Here is a 25,565-nt window from a genome sequence, read left to right as displayed (position 1 = left end):
AGTGCTGGGGGTGCACAGAGGTGAGGATGAATGCTGTCTTGAAAAGCCACTAGGTTAAAGTAAGTTGTATACATGGAGCAATAAAGGCACAAAGAGCGAAGGTGGTGGAAATGGAAACTGAGCTGGAAGGACATAAAGAAGAAACTATGGTACATGATCACCAAGCGTTTGCTGTGTAGGAAAAGCCACTGAGGACCTGATGATCACTTATCTCCAAGAAAGGAGCAGTTCATGAAAAAATCAAGATAGAGTCGGACTTTAAAAATCTAATTTAGCATCCTGGGATCACAACAATCAAGGAATCTAGCCTCTTATGACTAGACCCAAGTGCTCAGACCCTGGTGTTATACATTCCCAGGTAATCAAAGGATTGGTTATACTGCCAATAGTCTTGTTATAGAGGGAAAGAAAAATTGTAGTTTCAAAATCAACAGGGTAAAAAATTCACTTATAATCTTTATCTCAACGGAACATAAATTCAAAGCACCACAATCCCCACTTTCCTGCCTAATAGATGTTTCTTGGTTCCTGGATTTTTCAAACCACTGGGAAATCATTTTCAGTGACCTTAATTAGTACCCAAAGAGTGAGAGATGAAAGGGTAGCAAAGAACAGAAGAGGTCTGGAAGAGAAAGGGGCTCTGAGAGGTGAGTTTCAGCTTGCACAACATGCAAGCTCTAATGTAACCAGGCCTCTGGAAACTTTTACTCAACTCCACACTTTATCCTGACAGCATTTCTAAAACCGCTAGAAATGCAGCATGTCTCCTCTGCTGTTGGCCTACTTTTGACAACAGTTAAAAAAAAAAAAAAAAAAAAAGAAAAAACAAAACAAAACATGTTTTACATGTGGATCAGGAAAAGTAGCCACGTCAACTTTTTTTTTTTTTTTTTTTTAACCTCTGGGCATTTTTCCTGGCTTCAAACATTCTTCTTGTTGTGTTCCTTAAAATGACTTAAGCTGATTCTCTCGGACAGGTTTGGGAGAGGAACGCAGAAACCCAGGCCACCTCTTGAAACACTTGAGTACCCAGGAAATTAAATAAAGCACAAAAGAACACACTCTTCTTAAGGTGGCATGGTTTTAGGAACCCAGAACTGAGAGACGAGTTCATTCTTTTCAAGGTCAGACCTTCAATAAAGATGTAAAACCCCTGTGCGTCATGCTGCTGCTGCCCTGAGTGATGAGTGCAGCAGAGCAAGGTGGCGGCGGGCTGGGGCTGCAGCAGCTGAGCGCCTGTGCTCCCAGGGCCCCACTGCAGAACTGTGGACACGCAGCCCTTGAACAGAGAGAGCCTGGAATGCAGCGGGCTCCAGAGAATGCAAAGGAAGCGTAAAACCACTGAATGCTTCCTGCACCTCCTCTCCTTTCTCCTTTCGACAGAAAGCAGAATACAGCTTTGTAAATAAAAAAACTCTTCATCCTGGTTCAAATGCTGGACATTCCCCAAACTGCTAAGGCTTTGCAGAGAAAAGGACAGCCTTTAAAAATAGCCCCCCAGGAGAGGATAGATGGAAGCTGTGCCCTACTCGGTGTTGGCCATTTGCCAGTCCATGGGAATGTTGTTCCCAGGCACTGACTTCCCCGCTTGGTATTTAAGGAGAAAGGGAGGAAGGCATCGGGAACAGCAGTGTGTTCACACGGATTCTATGGGAGACGGAAAGGTGGCAAAGGCCAAAAAAAAAAAAAAAAAAAGTCATTTAAAGATACATTAATAATCCTCCAAACATCTCATGTTACAAATGAACAGCAGTAACCCCGAAACGTTGTGTTTGGATAGAACCAGTTTAGTTTCTGATGGGCTGGGGAACTAGAAGAGGAAACTATCTTTTAAGCAATTAGTCCCTGAGCTTTTAAACATTTCTGTCATTGTTAATTTCTCTATCAATGATGCAATCCTATGGTATTCAGAAAATCCCTGTAGACCTATAAAAATATGAGACATGCATCTCTCATTTAATTATCTTTGTGGATGAGATAGGAATGTAAATTAACACCTGAATTCCTTGCTGATAATATATGACAGTGATTGTTGCCATGTCGTAGGTACGCAAAGGAAAACACTCTGCAGGAACAATAGTTTCCTTAAAAAAAAAGTTTCCACCATATTTTGTAATTTTGATTTTTCTTATTTTTGTTTTACTTTTTGTTGGTTACTAAGTAGGGAAGATTAACTAATGGGTGGCAAATCAAAAAAAGGGTGTGAGGGAGAAAAACAACCCTAGATGTCATTCAATTCAGGGCCTCACTAAATTATTAGCTTACTGTACATGTCATTAACATTATAATTACTTAGTTTCTATTTAAACAGCCATTCCACTTAATTATCCTCATCTTAAAGCAAAAAGATGTTTTTAAATATTTTGATCCATAAGCCTTTCCTGAAAACATTTTATTTTACCTATTTTATATTCTCTAATTCCCCTAAAATAAGTCAATTCAGAAATGTCTTCGTTTCTTTTATTGATCGTAAGTTGTTCTATGTTCCCACCCCTGTTCCTGACAGTTCTTATCTTTGCCCTCTCCCAGTGCCACCTTGCAATGTATTTGAAAAGTCAGGGTGACTCCTATTCCCAGCAAATATTCATCAATATGGTTGAAAGCCTCTTGAAAATGGGTCAGCCCGGATAATTTGATTATTAAATTTTTCTCAACAGAGGAGGTGAGGCAAGCACAGGCAGCCAGAATCAAAACCAGATAATTCTATTATCAAATTTTTCTCAACAGGGGAGGTGAGGCAAGTACAGGCAGCCAGAATCAAAACCAAGGTGACGGGAACACAGCACAGGGATTTGCGAGGGCTCTGTTTTGAGGGGTCAGAACGTGGTTGCTTGATTCGGGTGTAGGAAGGGCCCAAGATCACTCTGGTCCCTCCTCTGAGGACGGTCAGCCCAGCTTGCTTAGGACCCTGTCAGTCAAGGTGATCCCCATAGGATCACTATTCTTTAAGCCCCACCTACCCCACCTATTCACAGACAATAATACACAGATTTAAATGAACCTCAGAAAATAAGTATAGACAAGCAAGGACACACACACAAATCACTCTTGTACAGTCCTAAGCTCTTGGTTTCCAAACTCCCATTTTATCTGAGCATAAACAGACCTTAAAACTTAAGAGAATATGAATATTATTTGTATTTATAAAAAGGACATGATCATATCATCTACCTACCTTTCCGAAAACTAAAACACCGTTTGATTCTTCTGTACGTAGTTTTAGGGATGAAAGGAGTTGAGGCTAAGGCACCAGCGGGGCGCCCCCCAGAATTCCGGTCTTCAGGCATCATACAGGCCCGAAGTTCTGAACCCGGTTTTGGCTTCCTTTAAAACCTGCCTCTGAGCGAAACCCCACAGTCACTCCTCATGCTTGTTTATTTGTTATTTTTGAAGTGCTGATTCCTAGAACTTGAAGGTTTTGATCATCCAGGTCCTGGCTTAGGGATAAGTTACCACCTCTCATTTATTCCTTTTTAGCAAAAATATTTCCTTTTCTCTTGCCTAATCCAGGGAGTTTTTAAGGGTTTTTTTTTTTTTTTAAGTTTCTGCAGACATTCCAAAATGTCACAGGAAAAGAACTGCAGCAAGCAAGCTACCATTCTCATTCAAACAGCAGGAATTGGTTTTTGTATTTTTTTGTTTTTATTAAGAACTGTCTTCTCAGCTGGACTGAGATTCCTCTGGAAAGGTCAGCAAATAGCCCTGTGCAAGAGGAAAGAGGAACAATGACAAAAAGGCCCCTGAGGAAAATTTCAGGACTGTCCTTGCTGGCTCCTTTCATCTGAGCAAGAGGGGAGGAAAATAATGGCACCTTCTCCAGAAAGCATTTCAGTGCATGATAGATTTCTTTCAAAGGACTCCCCTGCTCCTTTTATAGCACCCCTCATCCTTTGATGCTCTCTGCAGGCTTCTCCCCTTTCCTTTCTGTCTTCAAACTCCTGAGGGAATCACCACGTCAGAACAGTCGAGTGCCCATTCCAAGAGGCTCCTTGGATCTGCAGGGGGAGGCAGCTTTGCAGGGAGCGTCTCCTCCCCCTCCTCCTGCTCCGTCTCCCCTTTTCTCAATGAGAGCTGGGAGGGAGCTGGCAGGGCTGTGGTGGCTCCTCACCAAGGCTGTGTGGCTGCGGCTGCTTCCAGTGCCCGCCGGTCACATGCAGCAGGTGCAGTCACAACAGGATGAGGGGAGGAGGGAGAATGCCACGCTGCGGTGTGAACCCCTTTCTTTTTCTTTTGACTTTGTGTTGACTTCCCAGCTCTTGTCTTGTGTAACACTTTTACAGCTGGCTGGCTCAGCCCCTCCAGAAATCACAGGGCACCAAACCAACCCCCAGGGGGTAAACTTTTTGCCCCTTCATACCTGCATTTATTCTCTTCCCATACAAGTTTTACTTTTTTTTCCAAATCATTTGTAAGTGAATTCATTTGTGAGCACTGATTTAACATGCATACCCTGAAAACGTATTTATGCATGTGTATGTGTATGTCCCTAAAACAGAAAAGTATTTAAAGTCCAGTGGCAAAGAGTCTGTGGGTAAAGCTGCAAACACATCAACACATATTTGTGTGGGTGTATTTACACACACATATATATTTCTCCAGGCATAGTTTGCAAACCAATTCTGTTTTCAACATTCGTCCATGCTCTTGCACATACCTTCTGCACCCCAGCCCCCATGTCCACCAAGCCTCTCAGTCCTACTCACTGAACAATTTACTTGCTGGGTTAATCATTCATCCACCTGGCTGTTCCATGAACTGATTTGGATGTTAGTGCCTTAACCCCAGCTGACCCCCAAGGCCACTGTGTTCCTTCCCAGACATTCGGCAGAAGCTTTACAAGACCATGAGGAGTGTTAAAAAGGTTCTTCCATTAAAAACATCATTACTCTGACTAGCATGACCATGTAGGTAATCTTTTGTCATTGAAAGGATTATTATTATTTAGTTCTGCCCTGTTGTTCAAATGGTATTTTACCTTCTGTGTCACAGCACACTGCTAAGAAAATAAAGAACCACAAAGTGTAATTCAGCACCACCAAGAGAAACAGTGCTGCCCTTCAAGCACTTCAGCCAACAGAAAAATCCACTGACCTGAGCACTGATCTACAAACAACTCCTGTAATCACAGGATTTTGGAGCTGGGAAGTGAAAGCATTTTTTTCTTCTAATTTTCTTATTTCACAAGTGAGTAAAACCAAAGGTAAGGGAAGTAAAACTACACATCCAAGATTGTGCACTTGGTCTGTGGCTAAGCAAGAACACGTTACCTCTTAATTAACCTCTGTTTGCCTACATGCCAATTGTTCATCGTAAGGATTATTAACAAATAGTATTCTTATTGCCTTGCTGGGTCTCTGAATCAACTCTTTTCATTAGGAGGCAGAAATATATGGGAAAGATCTGATTTTAGTAGTAGCTAACAATCAGAGCTAACAATCAGTAGCTAAGCAATCAGAGCTACAAGAACTATTGGGCTGGGCGTGATGGCTCACACCTGTAATCCCAGCACTCTGGGAGGCTGAGGCGGGTGGGTCACCTAAGGTCAGGAGGTTGAGACCAGCCTGGTCAACATGGTGAAACCCCATCGCCACTAAAAATACAAAAAAATTAGCTGGGTGTGGTGGCAGGCGACTGTAATATCAGCTACTGGGGAGGCTGAAGCAGGAAAATCACTGGAACCAGGGAGGCAGAGGTTGCAGTGAACTGAGATTGTGCCATTGCACTCCAGCATGGGCAACAGAAGGAGACTTCGTCTTAAAAAAAAAAAAAAAAAAAAAAAGCGAAAAACAAAATCACTATTAATGAATTATCACTCTCCTCAGATCTCAGATTCTGGACTAGACACTTTCATAAAAATTGCCTCAAAAACAATTGAACAGAAACCCAATATAAAAATAAACAAGGAAGGAAGGGAGGTAAGAAGGGAAGGAGGAGGAAAGAAGGAAGGAAGGAAGGAAGGAAGGAAGGAAGGAAGGAAGGAAGGAAGGAAGGCAGGCAAGCATATCCAAATTGCCAATATTAGCTACTCTTGCACTTCGGGTCAGTTATTAAGTAAAACAAAGTTTTCTTGAACACAAGCACTGTGATACTGTGACAGTCGATCTGATCACTGAGATGGCTACTAATGGGCAGTAGGTAGTGTGTGCAGCGTGAATGTACTGAACAATTGGACGATTCACATCCTGGGAAGGACAGCATGAGATTGCATCATGCTACTAAAAACAACGTGCGACTTAAATCTTATGAATTGTTTATTTCTGGAATTTTCCATTTAATATTTTCAGACTGCAGTTGACCAGTGGCAACTGAAACCATGGATAAAGGGGAACTCCTTACTGCATAACTATGAGGAGTCCTCTGTTAAGATACTGGAGTGGGGATTCAGCTGGTGTTTTCAAGTATTTTACATAGTCACTTGCTAGCCATTTTGGGTTATGAATAAGGTAACCGTATGTGTTGTCATCCAAACTCGAACACCGTGGGAGTGAAAGGTAGCAAGATCAGTAATTAGCCTGGGACAAAAGTTGTAAACCGCTCTTACTAAGGAAATTGGAATGAATGGTCATCCTGGTTAGGAACCTTCCCTTTCCCTAACAGAAGATACTGTTAAAACATAGACACTTTACAAACACGTGCCATTAATCTAGTAAAATATCATGTTTTCAATGAATCTTTACTATTTTAACTTTAACTTACCAACTTTTAAAACTAAACTTCTGAAGTTATTTTAAAATATAAAATGGTCAGTCAGTCTAAGAAACATCTGATATGTTTAGAGATAAAAAAATCACTGTCTCAATTCAGGGTGCTGACAATATACACAAGAATGGAAAATAAATATAAGGATTGTAATTGTTTATAAAGTGTAAATTTGACCTAATACAATTTATTTTTAACTATATCACCGTATAAAAATTAGGCATTATGTTCTTGGAAATATACTGTGGTTGTAGATAAATAATTTTGTGCTTTTTTTTTGGTCCATTTGCTCATTTTCATTAGATAAGTTTTCTGTTTATATGATTCTATTTTCTATTTTTTGGCATACCAAGATCACATCTTTAATCTTTTCTTCCTTTGTTTAATTCTATTTTAGCATCTTTTTAGCTCATTCTTGACATGGTGCATTCTCAATCCAATGTTAACTCAAACCTTTTAAAAACTTACTTTCAAATTTACAAACACTTAACTGATCTGAAGCATGTTTTTACTCCAATAATCATCAGATTATTATCAAAAGTTGTGGCATTCCTCTTTGATACAATTGAGCATTTGGGGGCTGGGATATCTTCCAGAACCACTAGTCATAAATTTCTCACTTCATGTCTAGCTGTTCTTAACTAATCTAGTTTTACAGTGTGAGTCCCATAACTGTGTATTGTTGGTAACATGGGAAAATGCAAAACTAAAAAAAACCCACTAAAAAAAAATTTTTATCATTCAACATATTCACAGAAGAAGGTTCGTCATTAATGATACATGATCTAAATTAAACCTGCAGGATTTTTGTCTAAAAATAATGTTGAACAATTTACAATTTATTTTCACATTCACCCCCTTGAATATAGGAGCTAATAGTAGCATTTACTGGGGGAAAGGGATGAACAGGTTTGGTCTACCTTTCTGTTTTTCCATGATTTTAAAGTACACTCACCTCCTCCAAAAGGTCCCCATATGACTCGGCGGATGGACTTCACCCAGTCTTCCATATCATTCTGGGTGCTTGCCATGAGGAGGTAGCTCTCATGATTTGCTGTCATCCGATCTCGATCGCCTCCTGTGAAAACACAGTAACACATGCAGCTGAGGTTGCATCCAGGGATTCCTCATTATCAGCTTCCAGAGGAACCCCTGAAACAAAGACTGCACCTAAGACAGCCTGTACTAAGTTCTACCCAATGAATTGAAATATTTACCATGGTTTCTGAGTGGAAAGAAAAATTTTAAAAAGGAGAGACTCTTATGTTTTCAGGAGAAAGCTGGAGAACAAATGCCATTTTCTAAACAAAGCCTGGGTTTTTTTGTCCTAGCAACAACCCATAGGTCTGCATCAGTTCGTAATCCAATCTATTCACTCGAAGCTGCTGAACAGGGAGAAATAGCAAAAACAAAATGAAAGACAGAGAAGACGGAAAAGTGGTCCACAGAGCTTGGCCTTTCATTTGAAGCAAGCATGAAACAGTCTGAGCTCTGCATAGTGCACACACACAGAGGCCACCAGGACATCGTGATTGGATATGGAAGTTACAGGAAAGAGTAAAGAGCCACATGCAACGACTTTGACCCAGAGGTTCTTCTTTATGCCTCTGTTCTGGAAGAGGAACCTCATCCCCTGAGATCACAACTTCAGGAAGGCAAACGAAGAGGAGGCAGGGAAGAAGACATGCCTGGACAGACACAAAGGCCAGATCAACACCCCCGATGGCTCTCGCACCTGAGGGTGAGCTTTAGGAAACTCTGGCAGTGCCTCTGCAAAACCTTGATGGTTTCTCTAGTATTTTTCCCCAAAGAACAACTCATGAACTTTAAAACCTTTATAATCTCTAATATCAACTTTGAAGTGCTAGACTTCCAAAGCATGTAATTGAATTTCTTAGAAGTCTTTTATAGCGCATTTAAGTTTCCTCAGTGAGTTAATTTTCCCACTTACAAAACAGGGATAACCATATTTGACCTTGAAACAGGTCTTGAGGTATGGTTTCGTTATACCTTTTATGTTTAAAGGAGTATTTCTGAAGACAAGTATCAGAGCCTGCATCCCTTCACTGTCTTTGAAAATAGTGGTGCTCACAGAAGGAATAATTAAAGAAATAGAATAGTATTTAACGGGATCCTGATAATATGTTAATATACTAACTTCTAAGGTACTCAAATATCTATCAACATTTAATTTTCATGCAGTGTTGTATACTTGATCCCTTGGGTTGAATTAATTCATATCTGAGTGTTTTGTTTGGTTAAGATGTTGTTTGTTTGTAACTGGATCTAAATCCTTTCACAAGGAACTTGCAGGCTCCAGTTTACAACAGGCACCACACTCTCTGTTATTTCACACTCAATATGGTTCACACATAGTTCTGAAAGTTACAAACATTAGAGTTTGTGATCTCTAAATTATATATGAATGCTGTAGGTTGAGAAGGACAATGATTCTAGCATTGATATAAATTTTTGAAACAGGTGAAAAGTCAGAGAAGTGTGGTAATTTTAAGCCAACCAGTTGAACAGCCAGTATTGGTGCATTACATTTTAATACAACTAAATGGGAACAGAGGAAGGGCTCAAAAAATATATCAAATAGGTTTCCTAATGTTGACAAATCTTTTGAATAAACAAAACTAGCCTCTTCATATTATAGCAAACATCTCACTACTAGGGAAACCGTGATTCTCTTACATGTCTAGTTCCACTCTAGGTCGATCATCAGCGATCCCCAACCTTTTTGGCACCAGGGACCCGGTTTTGTGGAAGACATTGTTTCCACAAATGGGCTGGTGGTGGGGATGGTTTCGGAATGAAACTGCTCCACCTTAGATCATCAGGCGTTAGTTCGATTCTCATAAGGAGCGGGCAGCCTAGATCCCTCTCAGGAGCAGTTCACAACAGGGTTTGCTCCTCTGAGAATCTAACACTGCCACTGATCTGACAGGAGGGGTAGCTCAGGCAGTAACGCTCACTTGCCCTTGGCTCACCTCCTGCTGTGTGGCCCAGGGGTTGGGGTCCCCTGCTTTAAACAATTTGTATCTGAAAAATCATAGATTTAGAAGGCAAAGAAAACCCACCTAGAATCACAGTTTTATCTTATATTAGCTGTTGGACTTCCAGGGAGTTATTTAACTTCTGGAAACTCAGTGATCTTTTTTTTAAAAAACATTTTGATTTTAAGTTCAGGGATACATGTTCAGGTTTGTTACACAGATAAACTTGTGTCATGGGGATTTGTTGTAGAGATTATTTCATCATCCAGGTATTAAGCCTAGTACCCATTATTTTTCCTGATTTTCTCCATCCTTCCACCCTCCACCCTCTGATAGGCCCCAGTCAGTGTGTGTTGTTCCCCTCTATTTGCCCATGTGTTCTCATTATTTAGCTCCCACTTATAAGTGAGATCACACAGTGTTTGGTTTTCTGTTCCTGTGGTAGTTTGCTAAGGATAATAGCCTCCAGCTCCATTCATGTCCCTGCAAAGAACATGATCTTGTTCCTTTTTTAATGGCTATATAGTGTTCCGTGGTGTATATGTAACACATTTTCTTTATCCAGTCTGTCATTTGATGGACATTTGGGTTGATTCCGTGTCTTCACTATTGTGAATAATGTTGAAATGGACCTATGTGTGCATGTATCTTCATAATAGACTGCTTTATATTCCTTTGGGTATACACCCAGTAATGGGATTGCTCAGTCAGATGGTATTTCTGTCTTTAGGTCTTTGAGGAATCAACACACTGTCTTTGATGTGGTTGAACTAATTTATACGCCCACCAACAGTGTATAAGTGTTCCTGTTTCTCCACAACCTTGCCAGCATTTGTTATTATTATTTTTGAATTTTTAATAATAGCCATTCTGACTGGTGTGGGAAGGCATCTTACTGTGGTTTTGATTTGCATTTCTCTAACGATCAGTGGTGTTGAGCTTTTTTTCATATGATTGTTTGCCACATGTATGTCTTCTTTTGAAAAGTGTCTGTTCATGTCCTTTGATCACTTTTTAATGGGGTTGTGTTTTTCTTGTGAATCGTTTAATTTCCTCATAGATGCTGGATATTGGAACTTTGTCAGATGCATGCAAAAATTTTTTCCCATTCTGTAGGCTGTCTGTTCACTCTGTTGGTAGTTTCCTTTGCTGTGCAGAAGCTCTTTGGTTTAATTAGATCCCATTTGTCAATATTTGCTTCCCTTGCAATTGCTTTTGGCATTTTCATCATGAAATCTTCACCTGTGCCTATGTCCTGAATGGTATTGCCTAGGTTGTCTTCGAGGGTTTTCACAGTTTTGAGTTTTACATTTAAGTCTTTAATCCCTCTGGAGTTGATTTTTGTGTATGGTATAAGGAAGGAGTCTGAAACTCAGTCATCTTGATTATGCTTTATAAATAATTACACATACTTAGTCAATTTTTGTGAGAATTCAACAAAATAAAGTACATAAAAATACTAGCACTATGTTAGGCAAAAGTAGAAACGTTGTAAATATTAAATTTATGTCATTTAATTATCTCTCACCCTTACCTATGCAAAAAGTAAATAAATCGATCCCAGAGATATTACATCTAATAAGTGAGAACAATTAGTCAATAGTAACGGGGATAGTCTAAAAGCGTTATTTTTCTTGATACACATATGCACACCAATACACATTAAAATTACATACTGCACATGTAAATATACCGTACATTAATATGCATATACTTGGCTGTATGACATATAAGTGGTAGAAGTAACTAAATGGCACAATAAAAAGATGCTTCATTTGGCATAGTGCAGTTCTAAAAATTAATTTTGTATTCTGATCCTCTTATATCACAGTATTGAGCCCAAAATATTATCATTTTGAAATCAGAATATTGTAATTATTGTCTTTGCCTGAAGGATGCTTAGCAATTCACAGAGCAATATCCTGCTGTGTCACTCCAGGCCTAGTAATTAGAGTGAGTGGCAGTGGCAGCCGCTACAGTGTGTATCTGCCTGAAAGCAGAAGAAAAATAATGATATGCACAACTGGCCATTATCCCCTGACTTTTCATTTGATGCTTTATCTCTGCCAATGGTGCTGCACGTCTGACACTGAATCTCATTTAGACTGCCAATCACAGATACAAAATCCCATCTGTGAATTTCATCTATGGATCTAGATCTTCATTCCTCATTTTAATAGCAAGGGGTGGGGCATGATTTAGAAAAACATTTTGTATGATTCTTCGTGTAAATATAGACTTATTACTAAAGGTGTGACTAAACAATTATATAGATATAATTTCTATAGATATGAACTACATACTCTGTACTAAAAATAGGTGATTTCTAACTGAAAGTGCCATCTGTTCTAATGCATAACCCCTCGGTTCTAAGAGCCTGGCACTACCTTGCAAGTGAAGGGGCTTAAAAATAACCTACCAAAGATATGATTTGATAAATGAATAAACTCGGAATTTTGACTTTCAATCATGTGGCTCAAGATTCACTCTCTTCCTTAGCTCTTTATGGGACTTAATGATCCATTTAACCATTTCAAATAAAAAATTCTTTCAAGAGGTGAAATTTTAAAAAGCAATGTTGAGATCTAATTATCACTGGAATGGTGAGAGTTTCCCAGTCTTCAATCCATATGTAATATGTGTGTGTATTATATCACATTATATTCATATTATGTGAACCAGCATACATTCTACTTTCTTCATTTCTGCATGGACATAAGTATTGTATGCAGTTGTAATCTTTTAAATAATACTACTCTAAATGACACTAGATTTGTTCACATTTTAAAGAACACATGTCAGAAAGTAGTATACAACTTTTAGATGTTAACTCTTGTTGGTAGCAATGCTTTAGTGTTGCTGTTAACACATCAAGCATTTATGATTTTGTTAACTAAGTTGACCACATCATTCAATTTTACTTGTTTATATCTAATTGAAGGTATTTGTACATTTTATTGAGATATTCTATATATTTGGATTTGACATAAATTTTTCTTTCTTAAAAATAAAATAGATCCTCTTAAATAGATGCTTGACATGATCAACTTTTATAAAAATTAAAGTTAGATTACGAAAAGCTTAATGAATTTAACAGACTAAGAAATGCATAATTAAAAATTAAAAGGTAGGGTAAAGAAATCAATATAAAAAAATGCTGTTATAACTTCAAGGGTGAACTGTTTCCTCATTCCCAACTGCAAATCAGTTGCAAACTAGACTATTGTGCTATCCATTTTATTATAGACTATAGAAAAATATTTTAATCTTCTAAATAGAGTTAATAATTTTCAATCATACAGCTATAAGATCTTATTTATTTTTTTTAAGTATTAAGTATTACTTTCCCCAAACTTAGTCTGGGACTTTATTCGTAGTGGAACTCTAGTGATAAATTGCAAGAATAAAAGTAAATTCTGAAGTATATCAGTGGGAAATTACTGAGAGAAAAAATATTTCTTCCCTTTTATGGTGATCGATACTTGAAAAACAAGCAGAGTTATGTGGAGCACAAGCAACAAATTACAGGCATGTATGGATACTGCCACTTCTTAATAAATAACAACAAAAATCATAAAATAGCACACGATTCACAAAATAAAGCTGGAGAACAAATTGTCCTCACATTCAATATTGTATTTAACTTTTTCATATATAGAGATTTTACTACCTGAAAATTGAAGAGTTTTGGTATGATTTGTTAAGTGATTTTTTTTACACGTATTTCTTCCCCAAGGGTAATTTCAAAAATATCAGCATGGTAAAATTTCAATGCATTTTGTCAATGGAAAAGTTGACAAAATGTATTTGTCTACAATAATACATTTGAATATTTAAAAATCTGTAAATCAAAAAATCAGAATTAATTAAGGTCCCAGTGACAGTAATTATCATTTCATTTGTAGTCGGTACCACACAACAAACACATTACTAAATGTTATCTTCAATTGTTATAAAATTAATTCTACATTTTGATTTCCTCAGTACATACTATAATACTGTTTTACATATTTCTTATATCCCCTACTAGGTCATAATCTGTTTGTAAGAAGAAATTATTCTATAATACGTAGCTAGTTTATGTTTAAGTTCAAAGTAGCTATAAATGAATACTTATTAACCAATTATAAATTGATTGGTATTTATTAATTATAATAAGTTTCTAAAAATTAAATTTGGAAATGATTTGTTGAGAGTCTTTCTCTTTGGTTATAGATATATAAAGAATTGACTTAAAAATTCTACATTCTACAAATTACTACTGACTTGCCTTTCCTCAAACTTTACTGTGAAAATGTCTAAAATGGGAACAGTAAGTAAAAATTCTGCCTTGCTCAAACTGAAAACACAAATACATGCATATAAAAAGTATAGTGCTGGGCACAGTGGCTCAGGGCTGGGCATGGTGGTTTATGCCTGTAATCCCAGCACTTTGGGAGGCCAGGGTGGGTGGATCATTTGAGGTTAGAAGTTCGAGACCAGCCTGAACAACATGGTGAAACCCTGTCTCTACTGAAAATACAAAAATTAGCCGGATGTGTTGGCACATGCCTGTAATCCCAGCTACTCAGGAGGCTGAGGCATGAGAATCACTTGAACCCAGAAGGTGGAGGTTGCAGTGAGCCGAGATCATGCCACTGCACTCCAGCCTAGGTGACAGAGTGAGACTCAGTCACACACACACACATACACACACACACAAAAGTATTGAGCCAGCCATGGTGGCTCATGCCTGTAATTTCAGAACTTTGGGAGGCCAAGGCAAGAGAATCGCTTCATAAGCGAAGGAGAAATAAAATCCTTTACAGACAAGCAAATGCTGAGAGATTTTGTCACCACCTACGTTACAAGAGCTTCTGAAGGAAGCACTAACTATGGAAAGGAAAAACTGGTACCAGCCACTGCAAAAGCATACCAAATTGTAAAGACCATTGACTCTATGAAGAAACCGCATCAATTGATGGGCAAAATAACCAGCTAGCATCATAACGGCAGGATCAAATTCACACATAACAATATTAACCTTAAATCTAAACAGGCTAAATGCCACAATTAAAAGACACAGACTGGCAAATTGGATAGAGTCAAGACCCATTGGTGTGTTGTATTCAGGAGACCCATCTCATGTGCAAAGATACACATAGGCTCAAAATAAAGGGATGGAGGAATATTTAACAAGCAAGTGGAAAGCAAAAGGAAGTAGTTGCAATCCTAGTCTCAAATTAAACAGAATTTAAACCAACAAAGATCAAAAAAGACAAAGCAGGGCATTACATAATGGTAAAGGGATCAATGCAGCAAGAAGAGCTAACTATCATAAATATACATGCATTCAATACAGGAGCACCTAGATTCATAAAGCAAGTTTTCAGAGACCTACAAAGAGACTTAGACTGCCACACAATAATAGTGGGAGACGTTAACACCCCACTGTGAATATTAGACAGATCAACGAGACAGAAAATTAACAAGGATATTCAGGACTTGAACTCAGCTCTGGACCAAGCGGACCTAATACACATCTACAGAACTCTCCACTCCAAATAAACAGAATATACATTCTTCTCAGCACCACATCACACTTATTTTAAAATCAACCACATAATTGGAAGTCAAACACTCCTCAGCAAGTGCAAAAGAACATAAATCATAACAGTCTCCCAGAACACAGTGCAATCAAATTACAATTCGGGATTAAGAAACTCACTCAAAACCACACAACTACATGGAAACTGAACAACTTGCTCCTGAATGGCTACTGAGTACATAACAAAATTAAGGCATAAATAAATAAGTTCTTTCAAACCAATGAGAACAAAGACAAAATATACCAGAATCTCTGGGACATAGATAAAGTAGTGTTTAGAGGGAAATTTATAGCACCAAATGCCCACAGGAGAAAGTGGGAATCATCTAAAATCAACATCCTAACATCACAATGAAAAGAACGAGAGAAGAAAGGGCAAACAAATTCAAAAGCTAGCAAAAGACAGGAGATAACTAAGATCAGAGCAGAACTGAACAAGATAGAAACATGAAAAATCCTTCAAAAAATCAATGAATACAGGAGTTGTTTCTTTGAAAAGATCAACAAAATAGATAGACTGCTCCCAGACTAACAAAGAAGAAAAGAAAGAAGAATCAAATAGACGCAATAAAAAATGATAAAGGGGATATCACCACTGACCCCATAGAAATACAAACTACCATCAGAGAATACTATAAACACCTTTATGCAATAAACTAGAAAATCTGGAAGAAATGAAAAAACATTCATTTGTATGGACATATACACCCTCCCAAGACTAAGCCAGAAAGAAGTCAAATCCCTGAATAGATCAATAACAAGTTTTGAAATTGAGGTAGTAATTAATAGCCTACCAACCAAAAAAAGCCCAGGACCAGACACACTCACAGTCAAATTATACCACAGGTACAAAGAGGAGCTGGTACCCTTCCTTCTGCAACTATTCCAAACAACAGAAAAAGAGGGACTCCTCCCTAACTTTTTATGAGGCAAGCATCATCTTGTTACCAAAACCGGGCAGAGACACACACACCCACATACACAAAATTTCAGGCCAATATCCCTGATGAACATTGATGCGAAAATCCTCAACAAAATACTGGCAAACTGAATCCAGTAGCACATCAAAAAGCTTATCCACCACAATCAAGTTGGCTTCATCCCTGGGATGCAAGGCTGGTTCAACATATGCAAATCAATAAACATAACCCATCACATAAACAGAATCAATGACAAAAACCACATGATTATCTCAATGGATGCAGAAAAGGCCTTCAATAAAATTCATTACCCCTTCATGCTAAAAACTCTCAATACACTAGGTATTGATGGAACATATCTCAAAATAATAAGAGCTATTTATGACAAACCCACAGCCAATATCATACTGAATGGGAAAAAGCTGGAAGCATTCCCTTCAAAAACCAGCACAAGACAAGGATGCCCTCTCTCACCACTTCTATTCAACATAGTATTGGAAGTTCTGGCTAGGGTAATCAGGCAAAAGGCAGAGAAAGAAATAAATGGCATTCAAATAGGAAAAGAGGAAGTCAAATTACCTCTGTTTGCAGATGACATGATTGTATATTTAGAAAACCTGATTGCCTCAGCCCAAAATCTCTTTAAGCTGATAAGCAACTTCAGCAAAGTCTCAGGATGCAAAACCAATGTAAAAAAAATCACAAGCATTCCTATACATCAATAATAAACAAACAAAGAGCCAAATCATGGGTGAACTCCCATTCACAATTTCTTTTTATTTATTTATTTATTTATTTTTTATTATTATTATACTTTAAGTTCTAGGGTACATGTGCATAATGTGCAGGTTTGTTACATATGTATACTTGTGCCATGTTGCTGTGCTGCACCCATCAACTCATCAGCACCCATCAACTCGTCATTTACATCAGGTATAACTCCCAATGCAATCCCTCCCCGCTCCCCGCTCCCCATGATAGGCCCGGGTGTGTGATGTTCCCCTTCCCGAGTCCAAGTGATCTCATTGTTCAGTTCCCACCTATGAGTGAGAACATGCGGTCCATTCACAATTTCTACGAAGGGAATAAAATACCTAAGAATCCAACTTACAAGGGATGTGAAGGACCTCTTCAAGGAGAACTACAAACCACTGCTCAAGGAATTAAGAGAGGACACAACAAATGGAAAAACATTCCATGCTCATGGATAGGAAGCATCGGTATTGTGAAAATGGCCACACTTTCCAAAGTAATTTACAGACTCAATGCTATCCCCATTAAGCTACTATTGTCTTTTTGCACAGAATTAGAAAAAAACTACTTTAAATTTCATATGGAGCCAAAAAAGAGCTCATATAGCCAAGACAATCCTAAGAAAAAAGAACAAAGCTGGAAACATCACACTACCTGACTTCAAACTATACTACAAGGCTACAGTAATCAAAACCGCATGTTTTTGGTACCAAACAGATGTATAGACCAATGGAACAGAACAGAGGCCTCAGAAATAATGCCTCACATCTACAACCATCTGATCTTTGACAAACCTGACAAAAACAAGCAATGGGCAAAGGATTCCCTATTTAATAAATTGTGTTGGTAAAACTGGTTAGCCATATGCAGAAAACTGAAACCAGACCCCTTTCTTACACCTTATACAAAAATTAACTCAAGATGGATTAAAGACTTAAACATAAGACCTAAAGCCATAAAAACCCTGGAAGAAAACCTAGGCAATATTATTCAGTACATAGGTAGGCTTCCTGAATAAAACAACAAAAGCAATGGCAACAAATGCAAAAATTGACAAATGGGATCTAGTTAAACTAGAGTTTCTGCACAGCAGAAGAACCTATCATCAGAGTGAACAGGCAGCCTACAGAATGGGAGACAATTTTTGCAATCTATCCATCTGATGAAGGGCTAATATCTAGAAACTACAAGGAACGTAAATAAACTTACAAGAAAAAAAAAACTATCGAAAAGTGAGCAAAGGACATGAACAGACACTGCTCAAAAGAAGACATTTATGCAGCCAACAAACATATGAAAAACGCTCATCATCACTGGTCATTAGAGAAATGCAAATCAAAACCGCAATGAGATATCATCTCACACCAGTTAGAATGGCGATCATTAAAAGTCAGGAAACAACAGATGCTGGAGAGGATGTAGAGAAATAGGAATAATTTTACACTGTTGGTGGGAGTGTAAATTAGTTCAACCATTGTGGAAGACAGTGTGGCAATTCCTTCAGGATCTAGAACCAGAAATGCCATTTGACCCAGCAACCCCATTACTGGGTATATACCCAAAGGATTATAAATCATTTTACTATAAAGACACATGCACACGTATGTTTATTGCAGCACTATTCACAATAGGAAAGACTTGGAACCAACCCAAATGCCCATCAATGATAGACTAGATTAAGAAAATGTGGCACATATACACCATGGAATACTATGCACCCATAAAAAGGATGAGTTCATGTGCTTTGCAGGGACCTAGATGAAGCTGGAACATCATTCTCAGCAAACTAACAGAGGAACAGAAAATCAAACACCACATGTTCTCACTCATAAGTGGAAGTTGAACAATGAGAACATGAATACAGGGAGGGGACCATCACACACTGGGGACTGTTGGGGCATGAGGGGTTAGAGGAGGGATAGCATTAGGAGAAATACCTAATGTAGATGACAGGTTAATGGGTGCAGCACACCACCATGGCACATGTTTACCTATGTAACAAACCTGCACGTTCCGCACATGTATCCCAGAACTTAAAGTGTAAATAACTAAATAAATAAGAAAGTGATGACTGATTTCTCTTTCAAGTAAATACTGACTTTTATTTTGGTCATGTTTTTAAAAAAGTATAATTGTGGTACATTTATTTTTCAGTGATTCATGAAACTTAAAATCTCAAATAGGCTAAGTTTATATTTCACTATCTTTCACATTTCTTGGACTTACTCCTTCGAAAGTGCGCTATTTGTGCTGAGCATGTCAAAGATAAGAATGATATAATTTATTATGCTTTGAATACTTGTTTCCCAGATTGCACTGGGAAGTTAACAGGATCTCAATTTAAGTCCAACAGTATATTCTGACTTTCACTTTTGTCAGAGGTTCAGAATCTAGTTACTTCCTTCACAGCATGTAATTACATTCTTCTGATAGAATCTTCCAAGAAATAAAGGTAGAATATTTTCTTGGCAGAGTCAAAGTATCTAGAATTTATGTCCTCTTCTAATTTAGTGTAGTATAGGTTGGGAGATGCGTGAATTCAAAGTATCTGATTGACATAGGAGGAAGGCTGCTATGAGAGATGGTATTTATATTCAGATCAGTGTTACTCCACCAATGCTGATACAGACTAGAATTACAAGAGAAAGCAAATCCTGATGCAATAATCCACAACATGTAGCAAATGGAATACCACTTCTTTAGGAGCAAGACAGGGAGTTTGTTGACTTACAAATGAACCTAAAACTAAAGGCATATTCTGTCCGGATGTCCCCTAACAGTATGGTTGACTTGAATACTGAGGAAAATTGGTGAGAAGTATAGGAATTCCTAATGGTCATGAAAGTTAAAAACAAGAAGGTCTCAATTATGTTGATAAAGGGACAAAGATTCTTCATATAGAGGAATAAATGTGAAATTATATTGAACTTTATACTCCCTGTAAACATGGTGATAAACCCTCTATTGCAGGGTTACTCAAACTGTGATGAAAACTTCAGTCCGTATGTCTAAGATGACAGCAAATAACCTCGGCAGTACTTGGAAACTTGTTAGAAATGGGAATTCTTGGACCTCATTCCACACTAATTGAACAAAACTGTCAATGGGCTCCTGCAATCTGTGCTTTTAAGATGCCTGCTGGGTGATTCTGATGCATCAGAAAGATTAAGAACCACTACTCTTGTAAGATAATTCGCTATAGCAGGTAGAGGCTATAAATTTTTGAATTCATGTATTTCAGCCACACTCATCTTATTAGCTTGTATTCATGTCTTATTCTTTCAGTGACAGCCACTCAGCCAGAAAGTACTAAGCTTTAAAGCTATGGATCATATAACTTATCTAATTGCCTATTTGCATTGTAAATGATTAACCCTGCAACTAGTTCTGCAAGGACATGTCATTCAAGTTGAGATAACTGAGTCTGGCAAATTTCTGAGCCTCATGCATTAAAGATACCATACTTATATCAAAGCAAACATTAAGGTATTTCTCTTTGCATTGGAATACAGATTCATTATACCTCTTTCCCTGATGCCCAGAGTTTGATGAGTTAAATAGGACATTGAATTCAGAGAGACATGCCACTTTTGAAATCTGGATTAAAATGTTTAAATCCATTTTTAAAATTCCCTCAGATCTTACTCATTTTATTGTTTATTAATATTACAAATCTGCAAGACTCATAATATCAGATGACAGTTGCTGGGTGATCTACAGTTTACAAATTACTTTTATATCCTTTGATTCATTTAGTTTTTACAAGAAACCTAGGAGGTAAAGCAGAGCATTCATTCATTTATTCAATACATTTATTGAACACCTGTTGTTATGCCAGTCACTATTCTAGTTCTGAGGATACAGCAGTGAATAAAACAAAGGCGGGAGTTTAGGGGAGAGGTCTAGACCAAAGGCATACATTTGGAAGTCACCAATGAGATGATATTTAAAGACAGGGACCTAATGAGGTCCCCAGATAATACTGTAGCTATGTTGAAGAAAATTTAGTAAGCTAAAAAAGGAAACAAGAGAGGCTGAATGAAAATGACAATCAACAAGTCAAATGCTATTGAGAAGTAAATAAGATGAAAAGTGTGTGAATATAGACTACTAGATCAGGGAAAATGGAGGTCATTAGATTAGGCAACATGTAGATAACTGGATTAGGGAATGAGGAAGTTTTTTGAACAACCTTGCAAGAGCTGTTTCAATCTACCAGATCAGCACAAATGAAATTCTGCCTGGAATGTGTTCATCAGATTATGGAGGGAAACAAACAGAAAGGGCCAGTCCAAACAAATCTTTCAGGCATTTTAATGTATTAAGGAGTAGAGAAATAGGGGCAGCAAGGGCTGGATGGGTGAGTTGTGGTACAAGGAGGTTTAAAATGAGAAATATTAAAGAATGTTTATATGTTCATGGGAATTACTCATTGGAGAGGGAAAAACTGATAATTTAGGAGAGATGATGTTTAAAGATTCATCCATAGTTTTTTTAAAGCTATGCAAAAAAATTCTCACTCTTCTCAGGATCTTTAATAAGGTTTAACAATCCATATAATTGATTTCACCCCAAAGTATGTTACTTTAAAAACACAGAAAACATCTAGAAAAGAATCATTGAAAGAAAGTAAAATAGCATTGAGCAGTTTTCTTTACAACTCTACCTGGGGGCAAAATAAGGAAGGAAGGTGGTTAAACTCAAATCATTTTCAAAGTTAAATTTTACTATTTTTATTTTTAAACAAGTTTCAATATTTACTGAATAAGAGATCATTGGCAATTTTATTTATCTGGAACAACTTTCTTCATACAGTGTCTCTTACTGTTAATTGCTATGGATGCTAATTACCCAATTTTACATAGCAGCAATTTTAGAGAATGCGTTTGGGTATACACAAAAGAACTGATATTTTCAAATAAAAAACTATGACAGATAGCACAAAACTAAATTATTCCACCCAATGAATGACAACTAGTGATTATTGCAGTAGTGTAAAAATAAGAAAAACTCTGATTTGGGTTTAAATTATTTTATCTTAAGCAATTACAATTGGCTTGTAATCAAAACAGCTTAACTGTCCATTGTGCTTTGTTTCCCACAGTTTATGTCTGAATTTTCTGGATTTTGTGAGTTCCAGTGTATACATGTGGGAGAGCAGGATGTGAAATTTGTCTTATGGGACTGGAATTCAAACTCCGCCATTCAGATAAAGGCACGCTGCTTCATAGAACGCACAACATTTGTATAATGTTTCAAATACCTAGTATGGAGAAAAATATTAGTATTTCAGGACCATGATCACTTCCACACCTAAGAATACTTGGGGATATTTTCTTAACTCATTTGATATAAACACATTTCAAATCAACTGATTTCATCAAGTGAACTCTTCCTTTAACATATGTTGAAAATAATGTTCACCCTGTTAATTCTTAAATCTATGTCTAGAATTGGGGGGTCTCACTTAATTCTGATGGGTCTCACCCATTCCAATTACAAGTATTTTAAGACCCTACAAAAGGAGTGGAGGCCAGAAGGCCACAGGTTATTTCCAAACTGACTGTAGACACAGAAGTTCCTATAAAGAATGTTAACCTGTATCTGCTTCTTAATACAAATGCTTGTATACTAATTTTAGGTAATATTAAGTGGATAAAAATCTGAATTTCCTCCTTAAAACTGTGACTCCCAATAATCATTTGCAGGTGGCTAAAACCGTACTGTTGTAGTCTTATGTTTAAAAATGACAACAAATGAGAATAATTTAGAGAATCATCACGAAGCTGAAAAATCTTAAACCATTTCAGCAACTCATTTCCACCTCTCAAAATAGTCGGCAATGAGTTCCCAAACCTTAAAAAATGGTGACTGTCCTTAGCAAAATAAGGCACTAGGTCTTCAATGTTCTCATAAATATCCACTTATCAAGAAATACGGTAAAACTTTTAAAAGTCGCCCATTTTTTACATAAAATTGAGAAAACTGATTAGAAATGAAAACTCTTTAAAATTAAAGAGAAAGGCAAGCTGAAGCGTCTAGAAAATATTGCCAGGACTTTTTCATTGTTTTAAATTTTTTTGTTTGTTTTTTTTGGTTATGTATTATTGATGGCAGTGGCCGCTCCAGACAGCCTGCCACAGCCATCATGTGTGTTGTAGCAGGGAGGCGCTGCCAGAGCTGCACAAGCCGGCAGGAGCCAGGGACAAGTGAAGCCTGGGACAAGTGGAAGCCCCACCCCATTCGAGTTAGGGCGGGAGCTCCCCAGGTTTCACCGCAGCCGCCCAAACCAGGCTGCAGACCCAGGCCTCTTGCTCCGTGGGGCAGGCAGGAGCCCCGCTCTCCTGGGTGCAGCTGCAGCCATCCAAACTGCAGCTGCAGACACAGGCACTGCTGCACTCTTGAGGACCCGGGAAGGCCCTCCTGCCCTCACAGGCTCGGAAATGTCTGCCCCCGCTGCCTGGCTTCTCCCTGCTGCCTGTGTCCGCTCCGATCTCAGAGCAAAGTCAGGGTGGAGCAGGGTACCATGAAAGGCAGCGGGAGGCAGACAGATTCCTGGACCGAAGGGCGCGGGGCCTGGGTGAGGCCCCAGCTTCAAGCCAGGGATGACCGGAAGACTGGGGGCCAGGTTGCCAGTCTCACCGAGGGACAGGAGTGGGAACTTGTGAAGCCTTTTCTGGGCTGCCCATGGCAGCTCATGGACCAGTTGCGTACACTTCCAACCCTCTGAGGCCCATGAAACCCCTGGGCTCAGTCAGAGCTGAGCAGATGATGGGATGACCTGCCTGCAGAGAGGAGCTCCTCTCTCTGCTGATAGCAGGAGTTGTAGTGCGAACAGCTGCAGAGAGGAGCAACACACTCCAGGGACTCCTCTCTTCTGAGAACTGCCGACATGACGGGACGACCTGTCTGCAGAGAGGAGCTTCCCACTCCAGGTTCTCCTCTCTGCTAGGAGCTGAACACTCGTTGGGACACCCTGACTGTGGAAAGGAGCTACCTGCTGTGGGTCTATTGTGAGCTGTTCTGTTGCTCAACAAAGCTCCTCTTCATTTTGCTCGCCCTCCACTTGTCTGAGTTCTTGGTCGCAGGACAAGAACTTGGAACCTGCTGAATGGCAGAGCTAAAAGAGCTACAACACAGGGCTGAAACATACCCCTTAGCTTTCCACGTTGCAGGCAAAGAGGAGAAAAGAACTGTGGTCCCTCGGGGAGCTCAGACTTGGGAGCTCCCCAGGCCACTGCTGTGACTGCCTTTTTGGGGTCCTGTGGTGCCTGGTGTTTTCAAGCTCCTGGGCACCACTGTGTTCGCCGGTGCCAGCCAGAGAAGTTGCTTGCAGTGCACCTGGTCCAGCTGCAGCCTCGCTGAGAGCCAGTACCTGTGCCGGCAGCTGGAGCTGCTGGTCCCGCTGCAGCAGCCAGTGTGTCTGACCATGCAGTGGCCGGACCCCACGCTCACTCACACACTCCATGTCTGACTCTCCCTTGGCAGGCGTGGGATCCAGGCCAGTAGTGTCAGCCGAGTGCAGCCTGCCAGGACAAGTAGGAGGAAAAAGCCCAGCGGGCCTGAGCAACTCAGGCAAAGGTGCCACCAGCCAGAGGTTTCAGGCCAGAAAAGCGACACCTCAAGGATCCTGTAACGTGATCTTTCATATCTAGTACAAATAACTAATTATTTGAATTCTTATAGCTCTACAATTTTCTAGACACCCTCACTAAATTAAAATTTGATCTTTCCTGCTGATAGATTGATGCTGTGCATTTCATAATTTTAAATTAAAGAGTAATCAGTCAGAATCCACAAGTCAATTCAACCTAGCATTCAATCATTAATTAACACTTAATGAACACCCATGGATTTATGTAGCAGTATTAGAAGTCGGTAAACCAGTCGCTGTTTGGAGGCATCTTCTTTGATTCATACGTAATTACCAACCTAAATTTGGCTAAACTCCGAATACGGATTGACAGTTCGATAGGCATATTGCTAAACGAAAGGCAACATTCCTTGGATAAGATTCTCATTACTCAGCAAGATGTGATAAAATATTTGGTTAAATATAATGTAAGAAAAGCCACCAAAGAGGGAATAGATATGTGCAATCTTTCTTAATCTTATCTGATGGGGAGGAACGTGTTTACACACATACATACACACACCACAAATTAAAAAAAAAAAAGAAAACCCATATAAATCCAGTTATTTACTGAAGTTTGTAGTTGAAAGCAAGTTTAAATCAAGGTCACTGTGTTTCTCTATGGTACACTCTGCAAACACCTCAAAGTTAGCAGGTTCAGTATTTTAGATAATGAAAAACCCTAAGCCCACTCAGAATACCTCAAGGAAGCAAGACTTAAACCTTTAACTTCAAAATCAGACCTGGAAGTATAGTCAGTTAAGCTGAATTAAGTAAAACCCAAGATATTTCTTGGCTAAATGATTAGTGAATTGGAATTATTTGGCTCCATTCATTACTTATTGTTCTTTAATATGTCCACAAGCTAGACCTAAAGCATATTGAAACTCAGGTAGGGATGACCCTTGATGGTTTACAACATCCTGAGCATTAAAACTAATTTGTTTCCATTAAGGCTGTCTTTCTTTCTTTCT

The 25,565-nt window shown here is 38.6% G+C and overlaps 1 protein-coding gene across 1 annotated transcript in view; it reads right to left on the bottom strand.

Annotated features, from left to right (window-relative positions):
• Positions 1-25,565, bottom strand: part of LOC105554740 (rho GTPase-activating protein 24) — a 320,127-nt gene that overhangs the window by 76,611 nt on the left and 217,951 nt on the right. The window contains exon 2 of the mRNA XM_012001310.1: positions 7,655-7,777. Within this exon, the coding sequence (XP_011856700.1) occupies positions 7,655-7,760 (106 nt within the window). The 5' untranslated portion in view covers positions 7,761-7,777. The remainder of the gene's footprint in view (positions 1-7,654; positions 7,778-25,565) is intronic.

Source organism: Mandrillus leucophaeus, unplaced genomic scaffold, assembly GCF_000951045.1.
Source record: "Mandrillus leucophaeus isolate KB7577 unplaced genomic scaffold, Mleu.le_1.0 Scaffold658, whole genome shotgun sequence".
NCBI classification, from domain to species: Eukaryota; Metazoa; Chordata; class Mammalia; order Primates; family Cercopithecidae; genus Mandrillus; species Mandrillus leucophaeus.
The sequence above is the reverse complement of the archived record's forward strand: the minus strand, read 5'-3'. Positions and strand labels throughout refer to the sequence as shown.